Source organism: Oncorhynchus keta, unplaced genomic scaffold, assembly GCF_023373465.1.
Source record: "Oncorhynchus keta strain PuntledgeMale-10-30-2019 unplaced genomic scaffold, Oket_V2 Un_scaffold_5155_pilon_pilon, whole genome shotgun sequence".
In the NCBI taxonomy this organism is placed as follows: domain Eukaryota; kingdom Metazoa; phylum Chordata; class Actinopteri; order Salmoniformes; family Salmonidae; genus Oncorhynchus; species Oncorhynchus keta.
In genome coordinates this window covers 112,501-137,500 of record NW_026290953.1, presented here as the reverse complement: position 1 = coordinate 137,500, position 25,000 = coordinate 112,501, and the positions used below count along the sequence as shown (strand labels likewise).

The window sequence follows — 25,000 nt, the reverse complement described above, 5'->3', positions numbered from 1 at the left end:
AACCATCAGAGATCTCCCATCATTCTCCACTACCCAGAGAGTTAAAACCATCAGAGATGTCCCATCATTCTCCACTACCCAGAGAGTTAAAACCATCAGAGATGTCTCATCATTCTCCACTACCCAGAGAGTTAAAACCATCAGAGACCTCCCATCATTCTCCACTACCCAGAGAGTTAAAACCATCAGAGATCTCCCATCATTCTCCACTACCCAGAGAGTTAAAACCATCAGAGATCTCCCATCATTCTCCACTACCCAGAGAGTTAAAACCATCAGAGATGTCCCATCATTCTCCACTACCCAGAGAGTTAAAACCATCAGAGACCTCCCATCATTCTCCACTACCCAGAGAGTTAAAACCATCAGAGATGTCCCATCACTCTCCACTACCCAGAGAGTTAAAACCATCAGAGACCTCCCATCATTCTCCACTACCCAGAGAGTTAAAACCATCAGAGGTCTCCCATCATTCTCCACTACCCAGAGAGTTAAAACCATCAGAGATGTCCCATCATTCTCCACTACCCAGAGAGTTAAAACCATCAGAGATGTCTCATCATTCTCCACTACCCAGAGAGTTAAAACCATCAGAGATGTCCCATCATTCTCCACTACCCAGAGAGTTAAAACCATCAGAGATGTCCCATCATTCTCCACTACCCAGAGAGTTAAAACCATCAGAGACCTCCCATCATTCTCCACTACCCAGAGAGTTAAAACCATCAGAGATCTCCCATCATTCTCCACTACCCAGAGAGTTAAAACCATCAGACATCTCCCATCATTCTCCACTACCCAGAGAGTTAAAACCATCAGAGGTCTCCCATCATTCTCCACTACCCAGAGAGTTAAAACCATCAGAGATCTCCCATCATTCTCCACTACCCAGAGAGTTAAAACCATCAGAGATGTCCCATCATTCTCCACTACCCAGAGAGTTAAAACCATCAGAGATCTCCCATCATTCTCCACTACCCAGAGAGTTAAAACCATCAGAGATCTCCCATCATTCTCCACTACCCAGAGAGTTAAAACCATCAGAGATGTCCCATCATTCTCCACTACCCAGAGAGTTAAAACCATCAGAGATGTCCCTGCTGCCTTGACATTGGGGATCCACTAAACCCCAGGAAGTTAAAACCATCAGAGAATGTCTAATAAACCCCAGGAAGAGTAGCTGCTGCCTTGGCAGGAACTAATGGGGATCCATAATAAACCCCAGGAAGAGTAGCTGCTGCCTTGGCAGGAACTAATGGGGATCCATAATAAACCCCAGGAAGAGTAGCTGCTGCCTTGGCAGGAACTAATGGGGATCCATAATAAACCCCAGGAGAGTAGCTGCTGCCTTGGCAGGAACTAATGGGGATCCATAATAAACCCCAGGAAGAGTAGCTGCTGCCTTGACAGGAACTAATGGGGATCCATAATAAACCCCAGGAAGAGTAGCTGCTGCCTTGGCAGGAACTAATGGGGATCCATAATAAACCCCAGGAAGAGTAGCTGCTGCCTTGGCAGGAACTAATGGGGATCCATAATAAACCCCAGGAAGAGTAGCTGCTGCCTTGGCAGGAACTAATGGGGATCCATAATAAACCCCAGGAAGAGTAGCTGCTGCCTTGGCAGGAACTAATGGGGATCCATAATAAACCCCATGAAGAGTAGCTGCTGCCTTGGCAGGAACTAATGGGGATCCATAATAAACCCCAGGAAGAGTAGCTGCTGCCTTGGCAGGAACTAATGGGGATCCATAATAAACCCCATGAAGAGTAGCTTCTGCCTTGGCAGGAACTAATGGGGATCCATAATAAACCCCAGGAAGAGTAGCTGCTGCCTTGACAGGAACTAATGGGGATCCATAATAAACCCCAGGAAGAGTAGCTTCTGCCTTGGCAGGAACTAATGGGGATCCATAATAAACCCCAGGAAGAGTAGCTGCTGCCTTGACAACAGGAACTAATGGGGATCCATAACAAATACAAATATCTCATCATTCTCCTGTTAAACCACCATCTATATTGGCTATAGGACACAGGAGGACCAGTGGTCATACCTGGGTGTACCTGACACAGGAGGACCAGTGTTTATACCTGGGTGTACCTGACACAGGAGGACCAGTGTTCATACCTGGGTGTAGTCAACACAGGAGGACCAGTGTTCATACCTGGGTGTAGCTGACACAGGAGGACCAGTGATCATACCTGGGTGTAGTCAACACAGGAGGACCAGTGTTCATACCTGGGTGTAGCTGACACAGGAGGACCTGTGTTCATACCTGGGTGTAGTCGACACAGGAGGACCTGTGTTCATACCTGGGTGTAGCTGTCACAGGAGGACCTGTGTTCATACCTGGGTGTAGCTGACACAGGAGGACCTGTGTTCATACCTGGGTGTAGCCGACACAGGAGGACCAGTGTTCATACCTGGGTGTAGTCTGACACAGGAGGACCAGTGTTCATACCTGGGTGTACCTGACACAGGAGGACCAGTGTTCATACCTGGGTGTAGCTGAGTGTAGTCAACACAGGAGGACCAGTGTTCATACCTGGGTGTAGCGACACAGGAGGACCAGTGTTCATACCTGGGTGCTGGCTGGGTGTAGTCGACACAGGAGGACCAGTGTTCATACCTGGGTGCTGGCTGGGTGTAGTCGACACAGGAGGACCAGTGTTCATACCTGGGTGCTGGCTGGGTGTAGTCGACACAGGAGGACCAGTGTTCATACCTGGGTGTGGCTGGGTGTAGTCACACAGGAGGACCAGTGTTCATACCTGGGTGTAGCTGACACAGGAGGACCAGTGTTCATACCTGGGTGTAGTCGACACAGGAGGACCAGTGTTCATACCTGGGTGCTGGCTGGGTGTAGTCGACACAGGAGGACCAGTGTTTATACCTGGGTGTAGTCGACACAGGAGGACCAGTGTTCATACCTGGGTGTAGTCGACACAGGAGGACCAGTGTTCATACCTGGGTGTAGCTGACACAGGAGGACCAGTGTTCATACCTGGGTGTAGTCGACACAGGAGGACCAGTGTTCATACCTGGGTGTAGTCGACACAGGAGGACCAGTGTTCATACCTGGGTGTAGTCTGACACAGGAGGACCAGTGTTCATACCTGGGTGTAGCCGACACAGGAGGACCAGTGTTCATACCTGGGTGTAGCTGACACAGGAGGACCAGTGTTCATACCTGGGTGCTGGCTGGGGTCCACAGGAGGACCAGTGTTCATACCTGGGTGCTGGCTGGGTGTAGTGCTGGCTGGAGGACCAGTGTTCATACCTGGGTGTAGCTGACACAGGAGGACCAGTGTTCATACCTGGGTGCTGGCTGGGTGTAGTCGACACAGGAGGACCAGTGTTCATACCTGGGTGCTGGCTGGGAGGAGCAGTGTTTATACCTGGGTGTACCTGACACAGGAGGACCTGTGTTCATACCTGGGTGTAGTCACACAGGAGGAGGACCAGTGTTCATACCTGGGTGCTGGCTGGGTGTAGTCGACACAGGAGGACCAGTGTTTATACCTGGGTGTACCTGACACAGGAGGACCAGTGTTCATACCTGGGTGCTGGCTGGGTGTAGTCGACACAGGAGGAGCAGTGTTTATACCTGGGTGTAGTCGACACAGGAGGACCAGTGTTCATACCTGGGTGCTGGCTGGGTGTAGTCGACACAGGAGGAGCAGGCTGGGTTGTGTTGACATTCAACTGATTAGATATCTGAGGCCCAGTCCCAGCCTTGCTCCGAACACCTTCCTCTTTCTCCTCCTCCTCCTCACTCTCTCCTTCAGAAGAAGAGGAAGACTTCTCGTCTGATGAACTGGCGAAGATGGCCTTGAACAGATCCATAGACGGCCTGCTCTCCTCCTCCTCCTCCTCCTCCTCTTTCTGCTCCGTGTCTGGCTGCTCAGTCAGAAACATCATCGATTAACAAGATGTGATTTACAAAACATCTGAACCTCTTACGTCGGTCAACCCTCTACGGATTACAGTAGACTGTCCGACCCTCTACGGATTACAGTAGACTGTCAACCCTCTACGGATTACAGTAGACTGTCAACCCTCTACGGATTACAGTAGACTGTCAACCCTCTACGGATTACAGTAGACTGTCAACCCTCTACGGATGTCAACCCTCTACGGATTACAGTAGACTGTCAACCCTCTACGGATTACAGTAGACTGTCAACCCTCTACGGATTACAGTAGACTGTCAACCCTCTACGGATTACAGTAGACTGTCGACCCTCTACGGATTACAGTAGACTGTCGACCCTCTACGGATTACAGTAGACTGTCGACCCTCTACGGATTACAGTAGACCGTCGACCCTCTACGGATTACAGTAGACCGTCGACCCTCTACGGATTACAGTAGACCGTCGACCCTCTACGGATTACAGTAGACCGTCGACCCTCTACGGATTACAGTAGACCGTCAACCCTCTACGGATTACAGTAGACCGTCGACCCTCTACGGATTACAGTAGACCGTCAACCCTCTACGGATTACAGTAGACCGTCGACCCTCTACGGATTACAGTAGACCGTCGACCCTCTACGGATTACAGTAGACCGTCGACCCTCTACGGATTACAGTAGACTGTCGACCCTCTACGGATTACAGTAGACTGTCGACCCTCTACGGATTACAGTAGACTGTCGACCCTCTACGGATTACAGTAGACTGTCGACCCTCGACGTTTTACAGTAGACTGTCGACCCTCTACGGATTACAGTAGACTGTCGACCCTCTACGGATTACAGTAGACTGTCGACCCTCTACGGATTACAGTAGACTGTCGACCCTCTACGGATTACAGTAGACCGTCGACCCTCTACGGATTACAGTAGACCGTCGACCCTCTACGGATTACAGTAGACCGTCGACCCTCTACGGATTACAGTAGACCGTCGACCCTCTACGGATTACAGTAGACCGTCGACCCTCTACGGATTACAGTAGACCGTCGACCCTCTACGGATTACAGTAGACCGTCGACCCTCTACGGATTACAGTAGACCGTCGACCCTCGTAGGATTACAGTAGACTGTCGACCCTCGTAGGATTACAGTAGACTGTCGACCCTCGTAGGATTACAGTAGACCGTCGACCCTCGTAGGATTACAGTAGACCGTCGACCCTCGTAGGATTACAGTAGACCGTCGACCCTCGTAGGATTACAGTAGACCGTCGACCCTCGTAGGATTACAGTAGACCGTCGACCCTCGTAGGATTACAGTAGACCGTCGACCCTCGTAGGATTACAGTAGACCGTCGACCCTCGTAGGATTACAGTAGACTGTCAACCCTCGTAGGATTACAGTAGACTGTCAACCCTCGTAGGATTACAGTAGACTGTCGACCCTCGTAGGATTACAGTAGACTGTCAACCCTCTAGGATTACAGTAGACTGTCAACCCTCGTAGGATTACAGTAGACTGTCAACCCTCTACGTTTTACAGTAGACTGTCAACCCTCTACGTTTTACAGTAGACTGTCAACCCTCTACGATTTACAGTAGACTGTCAACCTCGTAGGATTACAGTAGACTGTCAACCTCTCGTTTTAGGATTACAGTAGACTGTCAACCCTCTCAGGATTACAGTAGACTGTCAAACAGTAGACTGTCAACCCTCTCGTTTTACCCTCTAGGATTACAGTAGACTGTCAACCCTCTCAGGATTACAGTAGACTGTCAACCCTCTCAGGATTACAGTAGACTGTCAAACCCTCGTAGGATTACAGTAGACTGTCAACCCTCTGTTACAAAGACTGTCTCTCAGGATTACAGTAGACTGTCAAACCTCTCAGGATTACAGTAGACTGTCAAACCTCGGATTAGGATTACAGTAGACTGTCAACCCTCTCTTTTACAGTAGACTGTCAACCCTCTACGTATTACAGTAGACTGTCAACCCTCTACCTATTACAGTAGACTGTCAAACCTCTCAGGATTACAGTAGACTGTCAAACCTCTCAGGATTACAGTAGACTGTCAAACCTCTCAGGATTACAGTAGACTGTCAAACCTCTCAGGATTACAGTAGACTGTCAAACCTCTCAGGATTACAGTAGACTGTCAAACCTCTCAGGATTACAGTAGACTGTCAAACCTCTCAGGATTACAGTAGACTGTCAAACCTCTCAGGATTACAGTAGACTGTCAAACCTCTCAGGATTAAAGTAGACTGTAGTGTATGTAATGTAGTAGGATGGTACCAGAACCTCTACAGTAGGATCAGTGGTGTATGTAGTAGGATGGTACCAGAACCTCTACAGTAGGATCAGTGGTGTATGTAGTGTAGTAGGATGGTACCAGAACCTCTACAGTAGGATCAGTGGTGTATGTAGTAGGATGGTACCAGAACCTCTACAGTAGGATCAGTGGTGTATGTAGTAGGATGGTACCAGAACCTCTACAGTAGGATCAGTGGTGTATGTAGTAGGATGGTACCAGAACCTCTACAGTAGGATCAGTGGTGTATGTAGTAGGATGGTACCAGAACCTCTACAGTAGGATCAGTGGTGTATGTAGTAGGATGGTACCAGAACCTCTACAGTAGGATCAGTGGTGTATGTAGTAGGATGGTACCAGAACCTCTACAGTAGGATCAGTGGTGTATGTAGTAGGATGGTACCAGAACCTCTACAGTAGGATCAGTGGTGTATGTAGTAGGATGGTACCAGAACCTCTACAGTAGGATCAGTGGTGTATGTAGTAGGATGGTACCAGAACCTCTACAGTAGGATCAGTGGTGTATGTAGTAGGATGGTACCAGAACCTCTACAGTAGGATCAGTGGTGTATGTAGTAGGATGGTACCAGAACCTCTACAGTAGGATCAGTGGTGTATGTAGTGTAGTAGGATGGTACCAGAACCTCTACAGTAGGATCAGTGGTGTATGTAGTAGGATGGTACCAGAACCTCTACAGTAGGATCAGTGGTGTATGTAGTAGGATGGTACCAGAACCTCTACAGTAGGATCAGTGGTGTATGTAGTGTAGTAGGATGGTACCAGAACCTCTACAGTAGGATCAGTGGTGTATGTAGTAGGATGGTACCAGAACCTCTACAGTAGGATCAGTGGTGTATGTAGTGTAGTAGGATGGTACCAGAACCTCTACAGTAGGATCAGTGGTGTATGTAGTAGGATGGTACCAGAACCTCTACAGTAGGATCAGTGGTGTATGTAGTAGGATGGTACCAGAACCTCTACAGTAGGATCAGTGGTGTATGTAGTGTAGTAGGATGGTACCAGAACCTCTACAGTAGGATCAGTGGTGTATGTAGTAGGATGGTACCAGAACCTCTACAGTAGGATCAGTGGTGTATGTAGTAGGATGGTACCAGAACCTCTACAGTAGGATCAGTGGTGTATGTAGTAGGATGGTACCAGAACCTCTACAGTAGGATCAGTGGTGTATGTAGTAGGATGGTACCAGAACCTCTACAGTAGGATCAGTGGTGTATGTAGTGTAGTAGGATGGTACCAGAACCTCTACAGTAGGATCAGTGGTGTATGTAGTAGGATGGTACCAGAACCTCTACAGTAGGATCAGTGGTGTATGTAGTAGGATGGTACCAGAACCTCTACAGTAGGATCAGTGGTGTATGTAGTGTAGTAGGATGGTACCAGAACCTCTACAGTAGGATCAGTGGTGTATGTAGTAGGATGGTACCAGAACCTCTACAGTAGGATCAGTGGTGTATGTAGTGTAGTAGGATGGTACCAGAACCTCTACAGTAGGACCAGTGGTGTATGTAGTAGGATGGTACCAGAACCTCTACAGTAGGATCAGTGGTGTATGTAGTAGGATGGTACCAGAACCTCTACAGTAGGATCAGTGGTGTATGTAGTGTAGTAGGATGGTACCAGAACCTCTACAGTAGGATCAGTGGTGTATGTAGTAGGATGGTACCAGAACCTCTACAGTAGGATCAGTGGTGTATGTAGTGTAGTAGGATGGTACCAGAACCTCTACAGTAGGATCAGTGGTGTATGTAGTAGGATGGTACCAGAACCTCTACAGTAGGATCAGTGGTGTATGTAGTAGGATGGTACCAGAACCTCTACAGTAGGATCAGTGGTGTATGTAGTGTAGTAGGATGGTACCAGAACCTCTACAGTAGGATCAGTGGTGTATGTAGTAGGATGGTACCAGTACCTCTACAGTAGGATCAGTGGTGTATGTAGTAGGATGGTACCAGAACCTCTACAGTAGGATCAGTGGTGTATGTAGTAGGATGGTACCAGAACCTCTACAGTAGGATCAGTGGTGTATGTAGTAGGATGGTACCAGAACCTCTACAGTAGGATCAGTGGTGTATGTAGTAGGATGGTACCAGAACCTCTACAGTAGGATCAGTGGTGTATGTAGTAGGATGGTACCAGAACCTCTACAGTAGGATCAGTGGTGTATGTAGTAGGATGGTACCAGAACCTCTACAGTAGGATCAGTGGTGTATGTAGTGTAGTAGGATGGTACCAGAACCTCTACAGTAGGATCAGTGGTGTATGTAGTGTAGTAGGATGGTACCAGAACCTCTACAGTAGGATCAGTGGTGTATGTAGTGTAGGATGGTACCAGAACCTCTACAGTAGGATCAGTGGTGTATGTAGTAGGATGGTACCAGAACCTCTACAGTAGGATCAGTGGTGTATGTAGTGTAGTAGGATGGTACCAGAACCTCTACAGTAGGATCAGTGGTGTATGTAGTGTAGTAGGATGGTACCAGAACCTCTACAGTAGGATCAGTGGTGTATGTAGTAGGATGGTACCAGAACCTCTACAGTAGGATCAGTGGTGTATGTAGTGTAGTAGGATGGTACCAGAACCTCTACAGTAGGATCAGTGGTGTATGTAGTAGGATGGTACCAGAACCTCTACAGTAGGATCAGTGGTGTATGTAGTAGGATGGTACCAGAACCTCTACAGTAGGATCAGTGGTGTATGTAGTGTAGTAGGATGGTACCAGAACCTCTACAGTAGGATCAGTGGTGTATGTAGTAGGATGGTACCAGAACCTCTACAGTAGGATCAGTGGTGTATGTAGTGTAGTAGGATGGTACCAGAACCTCTACAGTAGGATCAGTGGTGTATGTAGTAGGATGGTACCAGAACCTCTACAGTAGGATCAGTGGTGTATGTAGTGTAGTAGGATGGTACCAGAACCTCTACAGTAGGATCAGTGGTGTATGTAGTGTAGTAGGATGGTACCAGAACCTCTACAGTAGGATCAGTGGTGTATGTAGTGTAGTAGGATGGTACCAGAACCTCTACAGTAGGATCAGTGGTGTATGTAGTAGGATGGTACCAGTACCTCTAGTAGGATGGTACCAGTAGGATCAGTGGTGTATGTGTGTAGTAGGATGGTACCAGAACCTCTACAGTAGGATCAGTGGTGTATGTAGTGTAGTAGGATGGTACCAGTACCTCTACAGTAGGATCAGTGGTGTATGTAGTAGGATGGTACCAGGTTTACCTCTACAGTAGGATCAGTGGTGTATGTAGTAGGATGGTACCAGAACCTCTACAGTAGGATCAGTGGTGTATGTAGTGTAGTAGGATGGTACCAGAACCTCTACAGTAGGATCAGTGGTGTATGTAGTAGGATGGTACCAGAACACAGTAGGATCAGTGGTGTATGTAGTGTAGTAGGATGGTACCAGAACCTCTACAGTAGGATCAGTGGTGTATGTAGTGTAGTAGGATGGTACCAGGTTTACCTCTACAGTAGGATCAGTGGTGTATGTAGTAGGATGGTACCAGAACCTCTACAGTAGGATCAGTGGTGTATGTAGTAGGATGGTACCAGGTTCTACAGTAGGATCAGTGGTGTATGTAGTAGGATGGTACCAGAACCTCTACAGTAGGATCAGTGGTGTATGTAGTGTAGTAGGATGGTACCAGAACCTCTACAGTAGGATCAGTGGTGTATGTAGTAGGGATGGTACCAGAACCTCTACAGTAGGATCAGTGGTGTATGTAGTAGGATGGTACCAGAACCTCTACAGTAGGATCAGTGGTGTATGTAGTGTAGGGATGGTACCAGGTTCTACAGTAGGATCAGTGGTGTATGTAGTAGGATGGTACCAGAACCTCTACAGTAGGATCAGTGGTGTATGTAGTAGGATGGTACCAGAACCTCTACAGTAGGATCAGTGGTGTATGTAGTAGGATGGTACCAGTACCTCTACAGTAGGATCCGTTGTAGGGCCATCAGTAGTAGAGGCTTCTGGTCCTGACCCAGAGGCTTCAATACGAGCCACACTGAGGAACTCACTGACCGGATCCTTCCCCTTCCTCTCCTTGTCCCCAGCCTGGCCAGACACATCCCACCTGGACCTCTTCCCTGGCTCAGAGGGCTTCACACCTACACAGAGAGAGAGAGACCAGGTTTACACAGAGAGACGTAGGGGCCAGGTTTACAGAGAGAGACGTAGGGGCCAGGTTTACACAGAGAGACGTAGGGCCAGGTTTACACAGAGAGAGACGTAGGGGCCAGGTTTACACAGAGAGAGAGAGACGTAGGGGCCAGGTTTACACAGAGAGAGACGTAGGGGCCAGGTTTACACAGAGAGAGAGACGTAGGGGCCAGGTTTACACAGAGAGAGACGTAGGGGCCAGGTTTACACAGAGAGAGAGAGACGTAGGGGCCAGGTTTACACAGAGAGAGAGACGTAGGGGCCAGGTTTACACAGAGAGAGAGGACGTAGGGGCCAGGTTTACACAGAGAGAGAGAGACGTAGGGGCCAGGTTTACACAGAGAGAGAGAGACGTAGGGGCCAGGTTTACAGAGAGAGAGAGAGACGTAGGGGCCAGGTTTACACAGAGAGAGAGACGTAGGGGCCAGGTTTACACAGAGAGAGAGAGACGTAGGGGCCAGGTTTACACAGAGAGAGAGACGTAGGGGCCAGGTTTACACAGAGAGAGAGAGACGTAGGGGCCAGGTTTACACAGAGAGAGACGTAGGGGCCAGGTTTACACAGAGAGACGTAGGGGCCAGGTTTACACAGAGAGAGAGGACGTAGGGGCCAGGTTTACACAGAGAGAGAGACGTAGGGGCCAGGTTTACAGAGAGAGAGACGTAGGGCCAGGTTTACAGAGAGAGAGACGTAGGGGCCAGGTTTACACAGAGAGAGAGGGACGTAGGGGCCAGGTTTACACAGAGAGAGACGTAGGGGCCAGGTTTACACAGAGAGAGACGTAGGGGCCAGGTTTACACAGAGAGAGAGAGGTAGGGGCCAGGTTTACACAGAGAGAGAGAGACGTAGGGGCCAGGTTTACACAGAGAGAGACGTAGGGGCCAGGTTTACACAGAGAGAGAGATGTAGGGGCCAGGTTTACACAGAGAGAGACGTAGGGGCCAGGTTTACACAGGTAGGGGCCAGGTTTACACAGAGAGAGACGTAGGGGCCAGGTTTACACAGAGAGAGACGTAGGGGCCAGGTTTACACAGAGAGAGACGTAGGGGCCAGGTTTACACAGAGAGACGTAGGGGCCAGGTTTACACAGAGAGACGTAGGGGCCAGGTTTACACAGAGACGTAGGGGCCAGGTTTACATGTTGAGACGGATGGGCCAGGTTTACACAGATCAGAGAATAAGGGCCAGGTTTACACAGAGAGAGATGGACATTAGATCCAGGTTTACACAGAGAGGATGTTGAGACGTAGGGGCCAGGTTTACACAGAGAGAGTGACGTAGGGGCCAGACGTAGAGGGCGTATGGGGCATGGTTTACACAGACAGAGAGGACGTGGGGGCCAGGTTTACACAGAGAGGAGACGTGGCCAGGACATTACACAGACAATAGGGAGGTGTTACTACATGTTGAGAGGACGGAGGGGCCAGGACATTAGATCAGAGAACAATAGGGGCCAGGTGTTCTACAGAGAGGACGGATGGCCAGGTTTACACAGAGAGAGAGACGTAGGGGCCAGGTTTACAGTTCTAGAGAGAGAGTTGAGACGGATGGCCAGGTTTACATTAGAGAGACAATAAGGGGCCAGTCTCTACACAGAGAGACGGATGGGGGCCAGGGACATTAGAGATCAGACAATAGGGAGCTGGTTTACATGTTGAGACGAGATGGGGGCCAGGACATTAGATCAGACAATAGGGGCCAGGTTTACACAGAGAGAGACGGATGGCCAGGTTTAGACAGACAATAAGACGTAGGGGCCAGGTTTACTACAGAGAGACGGATGGCCAGGTTTACATTAGAGAGAGGAATAGGGGCCAGGTTTACACAGAGTTGAGACGGATGGCCAGGACATTACACAGAGACAATAAGGCTGTACACAGAGATGTTGGGGCCAGGATGGCAACAGGACATTAGATCAGACAATAAGGGCCAGGTCTCTACAGAGTTGAGACAGGATTACACAGGACATTAGATCAGACAATAGAGACGTTGAGGGGATGGTTTACACAGAGAGACGTAGGGGCCAGGTTTACACAGAGAGAGATGTAGGGGGACCAGGTTTACACAGAGAGAGACCAGACGTTTTAGATCAGACAATAGAGACATGTTGAGGGGCCAGGTTTACACAGAGAATAAGGAGCGTACATGTTGAGACGGATGGCAACATGGACATTAGATCAGACAATAGGGGCTGTCTAGGTGTTAGACGGACACATGGACATTAGATCAGACAATAGGGGAGGTTTACTACATGTTGTAGACGGATGGCAACATGGACATTAGATCAGACAATAAGGAGCTGTCTCTACATGTTGAGACGGATGGCAACATGGACATTAGATCAGACAATAGGGAGCTGTTCTACAGTGTGAGACGGATGGCAACATGGACATTAGATCAGACAGGAGCTGTCTCTACATGTTGAGACGGATGGCAACATGGACATTAGATCAGACAATAAGGAGCTGTCTCTACATGAGAGACGACGGATGGCAGACATGGACAGAGATCAGACAGGTTTACAGAGAGAGACGTAGGGGTCTCTACATGTTGAGACGGATGGCAGACATGGACAGGTTTATCACAGAGAGACATTAGGGCCAGGTTCACATGTTGAGACGGATGGCCATGGTTTACACAGAGAGATGAGAGACGTAGGGGGACAGGTTTACACAGATGTTGAGACGGATGGCAACATGGACATTAGATCAGACAATAGGGGCTGTCTCTACATGTTGAGACGGATGGCATGGGACAGGTTTACACAGAGGAGCTGTCAGAGACAGAGAGAGCTAGAGGGACTACAGGTTTACACAGAGATGGACATTAGATCAGACAATAAGGGTCCAGGTTTGACAGATGGCAACATGGAGAGATCAGACAATAAGGGCTGTCTTTACATGTTGAGACGGATGGCAACATGGACATTAGATCAGACAATAAGGAGCTGTCTCTACATGTTGAGACGGATGGCAACATGGTTTACACAGACAATAGAGAGACGTGGGCTGTTTACATGTTGAGACGGATGGCAACATGGACATTAGATCAGACAATAAGGGCCAGCTGTCACAGAGACATGTTGAGACGGATTACACATGGACATTAGATCCAGGTTTACAATAGAGAGAGACGTAGGGGCCACATGTTTACACAGAGAGAGATAGGGGCCAGGTTTACACAGAGAGACGTGGGCCAGGTTTAGACAGAGACATGTTGAGGGATGGCAACATGGACATTAGATCAGACAATAAGGAGCTGTCTCTACATGTTGAGACATGGCAACATGGACATTAGATCAGACAATAAGGGCTGTCTACTACATGTTGAGACGGATGGCAACATGGACATTAGATCAGACAATAAGGAGCTGTCTCTACATGGCCAGGTTTAGACGGGGGCCAGGTTTACAACATGGACATTAGATCAGACAATAAGGAGCTTTACTACATGTTGAGACGGATGGCAACATGGACATTAGATCAGACAATAAGGAGCTGTCACATTTACACACAGAGAGAGATGGGGCCAGGTTTACACACATGGACATTAGATCAGACAATAAGGAGCTGTCTACACATGTTGAGACGGGGGCCATGGACATTAGATCAGACAATAAGGAGCTGTCTCTACATGTTGAGACAGAGATGGACATTAGATCAGACAATATGGGCCAGGTTTACATGGGGCCAGGTTTACACAGAGACGGAGGGGCCAGGTTTAGATCAGACAGAGAGAGAGCTGTCTACATGTTGAGACGGATGGCAACATGGACATTAGATCAGACAATAAGGAGCTGTCTCTACATGTTGAGACGGATGGCAGACCAGGTTTACACAGAGACATTAGATCAGACAATAAGGAGCTGTTTACATGTTGAGACGGATGGCCATGGACATTAGACAGACAATAGGGCTGTCACATTTGAGACATGGCACAGGACATTAGATCAGACAATAAGGGCTGTTTACACACAGTTGAGACGGATGGCAGGTTTACACAGAGAGGACATTTAGATCAGACAATAAGGAGCTGTCAGGTTTACATGAGAGACGGATGGCAACATGGACATTAGACAGACAATAAGGAGCTGTCCATGTTTAGACAGATGGCAACATGGACATTAGGGGACAGGTTTACACAGAGGGATGGCAACATGGACATTAGATCAGACAATAAGGGCCAGCTTTCTACATGTTGAGACGGATGGCAACATGGACATTAGATCAGCCAGGTTTACAGAGAGAGATGTAGGGGCCAGGTTTACACACAGAGATGTAGGGAGCTGGTTTACATGTTGAGACGGAGGGCCAGGTTTACACAGAGACGTGGACATTAGATCAGACAATAGGAGCTGTCTCTACATGTAGACGGGCATGGTTTACAGACAGAGATGTTGAGACGGATGCAACATGGTTTACATTAGATCAGACAATAAGGAGCTTACACAGAGACTACATTTGAGACGGATGGCAACATGGACATTAGATCAGACAATAAGGGCCAGGTTTACATGTTGAGACGGATGGCAACATGGACATTAGATCAGACAGGCTGTCTCTACATGTTGAGACGGATGGCAACATGGACATTAGATCAGACAATAAGGAGCTGTCTCTACATGTTGAGACGGATGGCAACATGGGGGATCAGACAATAAGGCTGTCTCTACATGTTGAGACGGATGGCAACATGGACATTAGACAGACAATAAGGAGCTGTTTACATGTTGAGACGGATGGCAACATGGGGCATTTATCAGACAGAAGGAGCTGTAGGGGCCAGGTTTACACACAGACATTAGATCCAGGTTTACACAGAGACGTAGGGGCCAGGTTTACTCACATGTTGAGACGGAGGTTTACACATGGACATTAGATCAGACAATAAGGAGCTGTCTCTACATGTTGAGACGGATGGCAACATGGACATTAGATCAGACAATAAGGAGCTTCTCTACATGTTGAGGTTTACACAGGATGGCAGACATGGACATTAGATCAGGTTTACAATAAGGAGCTGTCTCTACATGTTGAGACGGATGGCAACATGGACATTAGATCAGACAATAAGGAGCTGTCTCTACATGTTGAGACGGATGGCAACATGGACATTAGATCAGACAATAAGGAGCTGTCTCTACATGTTGAGACGGATGGCATGGACATTAGATCAGACAATAAGGACATGTTGAGACGGAAGGCAACAGACAATAAGAGCGTGGACATTTAGATCAGACAATAAGGAGCTGTCTCTACATGTTGAGACGGATGGCAACATGGACATTAGATCAGACAATAAGGAGCTGTCTCTACATGTTGAGACGGATGGCAACATGGACATTAGATCAGACAATAAGAGCTGTCTCTACATGTTGAGACGGATGGCCAGGTTTAGATCAGACAATAAGAGCTGTCTCTACATGTTGAGACGGATGGCAACATGGACATTAGATCAGACAGATAAGAGAGAGAGAGATGTTGAGCTGGTTTACACAGAGGAGCTGTCTCTACATGTTGAGACGGATGGCAACATGGACATTAGATCAGACAATAAGGAGCTGTCTCTACATGTTGAGACGGATGGCAACATGGACATTAGACAGACAATAAGGAGCTGTCTCTACATGTAGACGGATGGCAACAGGTTTAGACAGAGAGCTGTCTCTACATGTTGAGACGGATGGCCATGGACATTAGACAGACAATAAGAGCTGTCTCTACATGTTGAGGGATGCTGGTTTACATCAGACAGAGCTGTCTCTACATGTGGGGGCCAGGTTTACACAGAGGATAGGGGCCATGGTTTACACAGACAATGGCTGTCTCTACATGTTGAGACGGATGGCCATGGTTTAGATCAGACAATAAGAGACTCTGACGGGCTTTACATCAGAGAGAGGTACCAGGGCTTTACAGAGAGACGTAGATGGCAACATGGACATTAGATCAGACAGAAGGAGGGACATGTTGAGGGGCCAGGTTTACACACAATAGAGAGAGGGACGTTGAGGGGGCCAGGATTAGACAGACAATAAGGCTGTCTCTACATGTAGGGGCCAGGTTTACACAGAGAGGAGGGACGTGGGGCCAGGTTAGATCAGACAATAGGGAGGTGTCTCTACATGTTGAGACGGATGGCAACATGGACATTAGATCAGACAATAAGGAGCTGTCTCTACATGTTGAGACGGATGGCAACATGGACATTAGATCAGACAATAAGGAGCTGTCTCTACATGTTGAGACGGATGGCAACATGGACATTAGATCAGACAATAAGGAGCTGTCTCTACATGTTGAGACGGATGGCAACATGGACATTAGATCAGACAATAAGGAGCTGTCGCTACATGTTGAGACGGATGGCAACATGGACATTAGATCAGACAATAAGGAGCTGTCTCTACATGTTGAGACGGATGGCACATGGACATTAGATCAGACAATAAGGAGCTGTCTCTATGTTGAGATGGCAACATGACAAGACAATACATGTTGAGACGGAGGACATTAGATCAGACAATAAGGAGCTGTCTCTACATGTTGAGACGGATGGCAACATGGACATTAGATCAGACAATAAGGAGCTGTCTCTACATGTTGAGACGGATGGCAACATGGACATTAGATCAGACAATAAGGAGCTGTCTCTACATGTTGAGACGGATGGCAACATGGACATTAGATCAGACAATAAGGAGCTGTCTCTACATGTTGAGACGGATGGCAACATGGACATTAGATCAGACAATAAGGAGCTGTCTCTACATGTTGAGACGGATGGCAACATGGACATTAGATCAGACAATAAGGAGCTGTCTCTACATGTTGAGACGGATGGCAACATGGACATTAGATCAGACAATAAGGAGCTGTCTCTACATGTTGAGACGGATGGCAACATGGACATTAGATCAGACAATAAGGAGCTGTCTCTACATGTTGAGACGGATGGCAACATGGACATTAGATCAGACAATAAGGAGCTGTCTCTACATGTTGAGACGGCTGAGAAATCTACAAACTAAAAGAACAATTATTCCCGGCTGCAGTTGTTTAAATACTTTAGCCTGGTAAACACAATCCGATCTAAGGACATTTCCCGAATGGTACTCTGAAGTATCCATTGTAACAACCTACAACTCTGACAGACTTTGATCTCTGGTGGAGAAGCCAGAGGCTTTCTGTTGACTGACTATCCAGTAGACAGACCGGCAACCACAGAGAGGGACAACAAAGGCATACACTCGTAAATATGCAAATTGTCATTTCTATTCGAATGGACGGTTGTTCATGTTCAAAGTAAAGGCATTTCTACAAGTGTAGTGAGGTGTAGTGTAGTGAGGTGTAGTGTAGTGAGGTGTAGTGTAGTGTAGTCAACTGTATGTACTTGAATCTACTCTGAGTTTTCCCGCTCTTGAGCGGTCCCCACCCCCTTTCCTTTGTCTACCAAGCCGTCATATCGGTTTGGTCCGCTAGGGACTTTTTCTTTGTATCATTTAGTACCCCATGTATGACGTATTGTGTGTGTGTGTGTGTAAATGAAGTTAGTTAGTAAATAAATAATTAAGTTGATTTGTATATCTCTGATTCAGGGTCCATGCAGATATCCAAGGGGTTTGAGACGTTCAGTAATGAGACCAGTGAGGGTAATAATACATTAATAAGGGACTAATCAATAAGATATGAAAACATCGGAAGAGTTATATTCGGGAAATAAATACTCTAAACATTTTCCCGTGGTGCCGACTTCCTAGTTAATTAAAGTCACGTAATTAAATTAAGCAGAGAATAGATTTGATAATATACAGTCTTAACATTTAATGATAGTCAACGCCCCGACACTCTGAAATTCTTCCCGTAAACACTTGAGATAAAATGCGAAGTGTCTGGAATAAAGTGGAACTGATTGTTTGTTACCTTGTGGAGCGGGGGAAGCACTCGCTGATGGACTCTCTGATACAGTCAGGAAGTTAAACACAGAGAACTTGTCTCTCTTCACTTTGGGCATTCCCACAAACCCTGACCTGGAAAGAAAACAACAGTTAGATCTGACAAACCCTGACCTGGACAGACAACAACTACAGTTATATCTGACAAACCCTGACCTGGATAGACAACAACTACAGTTATATCTGACAAACCCTGACCTGGATAGACAACAACTACAGTTATATCTGACAAACCCTGACCTGGATAGACAACAACTACAGTTATATCTGACAAACCCTGACCTGGATAGACAACAACTACAGTTATATCTGACAAACCCTGACCTGGACAGACAACAACAGTTATATCTGACAAACCCTGACCTGGATAGACAACAACAACAGTTATATCTGACAAACCCTGACCTGGACAGACAACAACTACAGTTATATCTGACAAACCCTGACCTGGACAGACAACAACTACAGTTATATCTGACAAACCCTGACCTGGATAGACAACAACTACAGTTATATCTGACAAACCCTGACCTGGACAGACAACAACAACAGTTATATCTGACAAACCCTGACCTGGATAGACAACAACTACAGTTATATCTGACAAACCCTGACCTGGATAGACAACAACTACAGTTATATCTGACAAACCCTGACCTGGACAGACAACAACTACAGTTATATCTGACAAACCCTGACCTGGATAGACAACAACTACAGTTATATCTGACAAACCCTGACCTGGATAGACAACAACTACAGTTATATCTGACAAACCCTGACCTGGATAGACAACAACTACAGTTATATCTGACAAACCCTGACCTGGATAGACAACAACAGTTATATCTGACAAACCCTGACCTGGACAGACAACTACAGTTATATCTGACAAACCCTGACCTGGATAGACAACAACTACAGTTATATCTGACAAACCCTGACCTGGATAGACAACAACTACAGTTATATCTGACAAACCCTGACCTGGATAGACAACAACTACAGTTATATCTGACAAACCCTGACCTGTAGACAACAACTTTATATCTGACAAACCCTGACCTGGACAGACAACAACTACAGTTATATCTGTGGACCTGGTCAGACAACAACTGCAGTTATATCTGACAAACCCTGACCTGTGTGTGTGTATGTGTGACCTGGACAGACAACAACTGTTATATGTGTGGAGTGACAACAACTGGTGGTCACAGTGTGTGTGTGTGTGTGTGTGTGTGTGTGTGTGTGTGTGTGTGTGTGTGTGTGTGTGTGTGTGTGTGTGTGTGTGTGTGTGTGTGTGTGTGTGTGTGTGTGTGTGTGTGTGTGTGTGTGTGTGTGACCTGTGACAACAACTGTGTGTGTGTGTGTATATGTGTGACCTGTGTGACAACAACTGTGTGCGTGTATGTGTGTGTGTGTAGACAACAACTGTGTGCAGTTAGTGTGTGACCTGTGACAACTACAGTGTATCTGTGTGTGTACATGTAGTGTGTGCGTGTGCAGTAACCATTGAGTGTTAGTATGTGTGTTCATTCCGTGGTGGTGTGTGTGTGTGTGTGTGTGTGTGTGTGTGTGTGTGTGTATGTGTGTGTGTGTGTGTGTGTGTGTGTGTGTGTGTGTGTGTGTGTGTGTGTGTGTGTCGTACCCAGGATAGGGGTCAGGTATGTTAAACCTCTTACAGAGGAGATTGTCAGGGTGCCATTCAAACGTGTCTCTGGTCAGTTTTCCAAACATCTTCATCTTCACGGCTGCCTGCTTGTCATCCACATCATTCTGAAGACAAACAGGCAGAACAGAGGATCAACCCACTGAGCCTCACACCCAATCCTGGATGCTCAGCCTGTAACCCAATCCTGGATGCTCAGCCTGTAACCCAATCCTGGATGCCCAGCCTGTAACCCAATCCTGGATGCTCAGCCTGTAACCCAATCCTGGATGCCCAGCCTGTAACCCAATCCTGGATGCTCAGCCTGTAACCCAATCCTGGATGCCCCGCCTGTAACCCAATCCTGGATGCTCAGCCTGTAACCAGGATGCCCAACCTGTAACCCAATCCTGGATGCCCAGCCTGTAACCCAATCCTGGATGCTCAGCCTGTAACCAGGATGCCCAACCTGTAACCCAAACCTCCTGGATGCTCAGCCTGTATTGATTACCCACAATCCTTCAACATGATGATGAAGCTGTGGAGAGCTGCCTACCTCCTGATCTCGTGTCACCTCCACAGTGTCTGCCTCCACACTGTCATCCTGTTTCCCTCTGGTGAAGCGACAGGACAGAGAGGAGCTGCTGGGCTTGTAGAGGAGAGCAGCACGGACAAACTCATCCCTCTCTCTCCCTCTCTCCCACTCTGTCATGGTGGGGTCCAAGCTCAACTCCAGGGCATCTGGACAGAGTTGAGGAGACGGTTTAGATGTGAGGATGAAACCATCATGGGAATCTTAGTGGATAATGAACGTTGGGAGAGGAATGTCCTAAAAGCAGAACATGGGCTGATTCTTGCAGAACGTTTTAAAGAGGCTCTCAATGTGTCTGTTTTCACCGTGAAAAGTGGTTTTATTGTCTTAATAGACCACGATAACATTACAATACCAGGTTGACATTGTCAAGCCCTTTGGTCTTTGTTAAAATGGCAGCCAAACCAGTTCTCTGTACCTCCGTACCTCTGTCTCTCCCTGTTTGAGTCTGTTTTCTAAGAGCCTGTCCATTTCATAGAATAAAAGTCCCTTGAATGGGTTTGACACTATGCAGCCTCCGTACCTCTGTCTCTGCCTGTTTGAGACGGTCTGTTTTCTAAGAGCCTGTCCATTTCATAGAATAAAAGTCCCTTGAATGGGTTTGACCCCATGCAGCCTCCGTACCTCTGTCTCTGTTTTCTGTTTGAATAAAAGTCCCTTGAATGGTCTGTTTTCTAAGAGCCTGTCCATTTCATAGAATAAAAGTCCCTTGAATGGGTTTGACCCCATGCAGCCTCCGTACCTCTGTCTCTGCCTGTTTGACACGGTCTGTTTTCTAAGAGCCTGTCCATTTCATAGAATAAAAGTCCCTTGAATGGTTTGACCCCATGCAGCCTCCGTACCTCTGTCTCTGCCTGTTTGACACGGTCTGTTTTCTAAGAGCCTGTCCATTTCATAGAATAAAAGTCCCTTGAATGGGTTTGACCCCATGCAGCCTCCGTACCTCTGTCTCTGCCTGTTTGACACGGTCTGTTTTCTAAGAGCCTGTCCATTTCATAGAATAAAAGTCCCTTGAATGGGTCTGACCCCATGCAGCCTCCGTACCTCGGTCACCCTGTTTGAGCTGGTCTGTTTTCTAAGAGCCTGTCCATTTCATAGAATAAAAGTCCCTTGAATGGGTCTGACCCCATGCAGCCTCCGTACCTCGGTCACCCTGTTTGAGCTGGTCTATGTAGAGGTCGTATCGGGCCTGTTTATGAGGGGTCCTCTCAAAGGGTCTGAAGGTCTGTCCTGTCTGGGCCTGCGCCGTAGGGCCACTCCACACACTCAGAGCCTCCTGCTGCTGCTGCTCTGCGTGGGGGGCGAACCTGGATGGATTCAACAGAGACTCGGTGATCTGACGTTACCAAGGAGCAGCAGCATATTGTAGATGAGAGCCACGCAAGACGTATCAGTGCATTGTGTCGGTCGTACCTGTGGTATACGGTCTGATATACCACAGCTGACAGCCAATCAGCATTCAGGGCTCGAACCACCCAGTTTATAATACAAGACACTGGACGACAATACAAGACACTGACTACAATACAAGACACTGGACTACAATACAAGACACTGGACTACAATACAAGACACTGGACTACAATACAAGACACTGGACTACAACACAAGACACTGGACTACAACACAAGACACTGACTACAATACAAGACACTGTGACTACAATACAAGACACTGGACTACAAGACACTGGACACGTAGTGCATTGTGTCGGTCGTAATACAAGACACTGGACTACAACACAAGACACTGGACTACAATACAAGACACTGGACTACAATACAAGACACTGGACTACAACACAAGACACTGGACTACAACACAAGACACTGGACTACAATACAAGACACTGGACTACAATACAAGACACTGGACTACAATACAAGACACTGGACTACAATACAAGACACTGGACTACAATACAAGACACTGGACTACAATACAAGACACTGGACTACAATACAAGACACTGGACTACAACACAAGACACTGGACTACAATACAAGACACTGGACTACAATACAAGACACTGGACTACAATACAAGACACTGGACTACAATACAAGACACTGGACTACAATACAAGACACTGGACTACAATACAAGACACTGGACTACAATACAAGACACTGGACTACAATACAAGACACTGGACTACAATACAAGACACTGGACTACAATACAAGACACTGGACTACAACACAAGACACTGGACTACAATACAAGACACTGGACTACAATACAAGACACTGGACTACAATACAAGACACTGGACTACAATACAAGACACTGGACTACAATACAAGACACTGGACTACAAGACACTGGACTACAATACAAGACACTGGACTACAATACAAGACACTGGACTACAATACAAGACACTGGACTACAATACAAGACACTGGACTACAATACACTGGACTACAATACAAGACACTGGACTACAATACAAGACACTGGACTACAATACAAGACACTGGACTACAATACAAGACACTGGACTACAATACAAGACACTGGACTACAATACACTGGACTACAATACAAGACACTGGACTACAATACAAGACACTGGACTACAATACAAGACACTGGACTACAATACAAGACACTGGACTACAATACAAGACACTGGACTACAATACAAGACACTGGACTACAATACAAGACACTGGACTACAATACAAGACACTGGACTACAACACAAGACACTGGACTACAACACAAGACACTGGACTACAACACAAGACACTGGACTACAACACAAGACACTGGACTACAACACAAGACACTGGACTACAACACAAGACACTGGACTACAATACAAGACACTGGACTACAATACAAGACACTGGACTACAACACAAGACACTGGACTACAATACAAGACACTGGACTACAATACAAGACACTGGACTACAACACAAGACACTGGACTACAATACAAGACACTGGACTACAATACAAGACACTGGACTACAACACAAGACACTGGACTACAATACAAGACACTGGACTACAATACAAGACACTGGACTACAATACAAGACACTGGACTACAACACAAGACACTGGACTACAACACAAGACACTGGACTACAACACAAGACACTGGACTACAATACAAGACACTGGACTACAATACAAGACACTGGACTACAACACAAGACACTGGACTACAACACAAGACACTGGACTACAACACAAGACACTGGACTACAACACAAGACACTGGACTACAACACAAGACACTGGACTACAATACAAGACACTGGACTACAACACAAGACACTGGACTACAACACAAGACACTGGACTACAACACAACACATATCCCAGGATGGTTCAGACACGGTCAGACAGACAGACACTGGTGTACAATGCTAGACACTGGCCTTCAATGGGCAAGACACTGGCTGCAAGCCGCAAGACACTGCAGCCACAACGGCAAGACACTGGCCTCCCAAGGGTAGGCTGTCTGGGGCCTGAGCTGGTGTCTGAGGAGGGCCTCCAAGACACTGGACTACAATCTGACACTGGACACCTTCAGACAGGTCAAACACAGAGCTGGGGCCTGGAATACAAGGACAGGGGAGGGGACAAGGAGACAGGGCAGGGAGGACAACACAAGAGACTGGGGCACAAGGACAGGGCACTGGAGACGGGCACAGGGGAGACGGGGCTAGGGAGGAGACAGGGCAGGGAGGAGACAGGGCAGGAGGAGGACAGGGCAGGGACTGGACTACAGGGCAAGACAGGGACTACAACCGGGCAAGGGGAGACTGGGCAGGGAAGGACAGGGCAGGGGGACTACAACACAGGAGGACAGGGAGGGGACAAGGAGACAGGGCAGGGAGGAGACACTGGGCAGGGAGGAGGACAGGGGAAGACAAGGAGACAGGGCAGGGAGGACAACACAAGCAGGGGGAGACGGGGCAGGGAGGAGGACAGGGCAGGGAGGAGACAGGGCAGGGAGGATGACAGGGGAGGGGACAAGGAGACAGGGCAGGGAGGAGGCTCTGGCTGCTGCAGGGGGAGACCCCAGGGAGGAGGACAGGGCAGGGAGGAGGACAGGGCAGGGAGGAGGACAGGGGAGGGGACAAGGAGACAGGGCAGGGAGGAGACCGGGCAGGGGGGAGGACAGGGCAGGGAGGAGGACAGGGCAGGGAGGAGGACAGGGCAGGGAGGGGGACAGGGCAGGGAGGAGACAGGGCAGGGAGGAGACAGGGCAGGGAGGAGACAGGGGAAGGAGGAGACAGGGCAGGGGGAGGAGACAGGGCAGGGAGGAGGACAGGGCAGGGAGGAGACAGGGCAGGGAGGAGACAGGGCAGGGAGGAGGACAGGGAGGGAGGAGACAGGGCAGGGAGGAGACAGGG

The 25,000-nt window shown here is 47.8% G+C and overlaps 2 protein-coding genes and 1 long non-coding RNA gene across 9 annotated transcripts in view; all 3 read right to left on the bottom strand.

Moving 5' to 3' along the window:
- The window catches only part of LOC127928950 (uncharacterized), a 1,647-nt gene extending 554 nt beyond the window's left edge, over positions 1 to 1,093 (bottom strand). Inside the window, exons 1-2 of one of the 4 annotated variants that reach the window (XM_052516570.1) lie at positions 149 to 1,093; positions 1 to 13 (exon numbers count right to left, since the gene is read on the bottom strand). The exon at positions 1 to 13 is cut by the window's left edge and continues 554 nt beyond it. In XM_052516570.1, coding sequence (XP_052372530.1) covers positions 1 to 13; positions 149 to 1,086 — 951 coding nt within the window. In that variant the 5' untranslated portion in view covers positions 1,087 to 1,093. The other 3 variants (XM_052516572.1, XM_052516573.1, XM_052516571.1) reach the window with 3 other exon arrangements.
- gpatch1 (G patch domain containing 1) overlaps positions 1 to 25,000 on the bottom strand; it is a 52,307-nt gene that overhangs the window by 2,800 nt on the left and 24,507 nt on the right. The window contains exons 9-18 of the mRNA XM_052516568.1: positions 24,020 to 24,198; positions 21,765 to 21,957; positions 20,586 to 20,770; positions 20,030 to 20,157; positions 18,350 to 18,456; positions 10,194 to 10,375; positions 3,608 to 3,900; positions 3,318 to 3,376; positions 2,809 to 2,893; positions 2,630 to 2,725 (exon numbers count right to left, since the gene is read on the bottom strand). Of these exons, the coding sequence (XP_052372528.1) occupies positions 2,630 to 2,725; positions 2,809 to 2,893; positions 3,318 to 3,376; positions 3,608 to 3,900; positions 10,194 to 10,375; positions 18,350 to 18,456; positions 20,030 to 20,157; positions 20,586 to 20,770; positions 21,765 to 21,957; positions 24,020 to 24,198 (1,507 nt within the window). The remainder of the gene's footprint in view (positions 1 to 2,629; positions 2,726 to 2,808; positions 2,894 to 3,317; positions 3,377 to 3,607; positions 3,901 to 10,193; positions 10,376 to 18,349; positions 18,457 to 20,029; positions 20,158 to 20,585; positions 20,771 to 21,764; positions 21,958 to 24,019; positions 24,199 to 25,000) is intronic.
- Positions 18,485 to 19,470, bottom strand: LOC127928951 (uncharacterized). Of its 4 annotated transcripts, none has more exons than XR_008132977.1 (4): positions 19,447 to 19,470; positions 19,246 to 19,368; positions 18,787 to 19,164; positions 18,485 to 18,579 (listed from the first exon to the last, which is right to left on the bottom strand). It is a non-coding gene; the product is annotated as an uncharacterized LOC127928951 (long non-coding RNA). The 4 variants fall into 4 exon arrangements; XR_008132976.1 differs by having other exon boundaries at positions 18,489 to 18,621; XR_008132975.1 differs by having other exon boundaries at positions 18,496 to 18,705.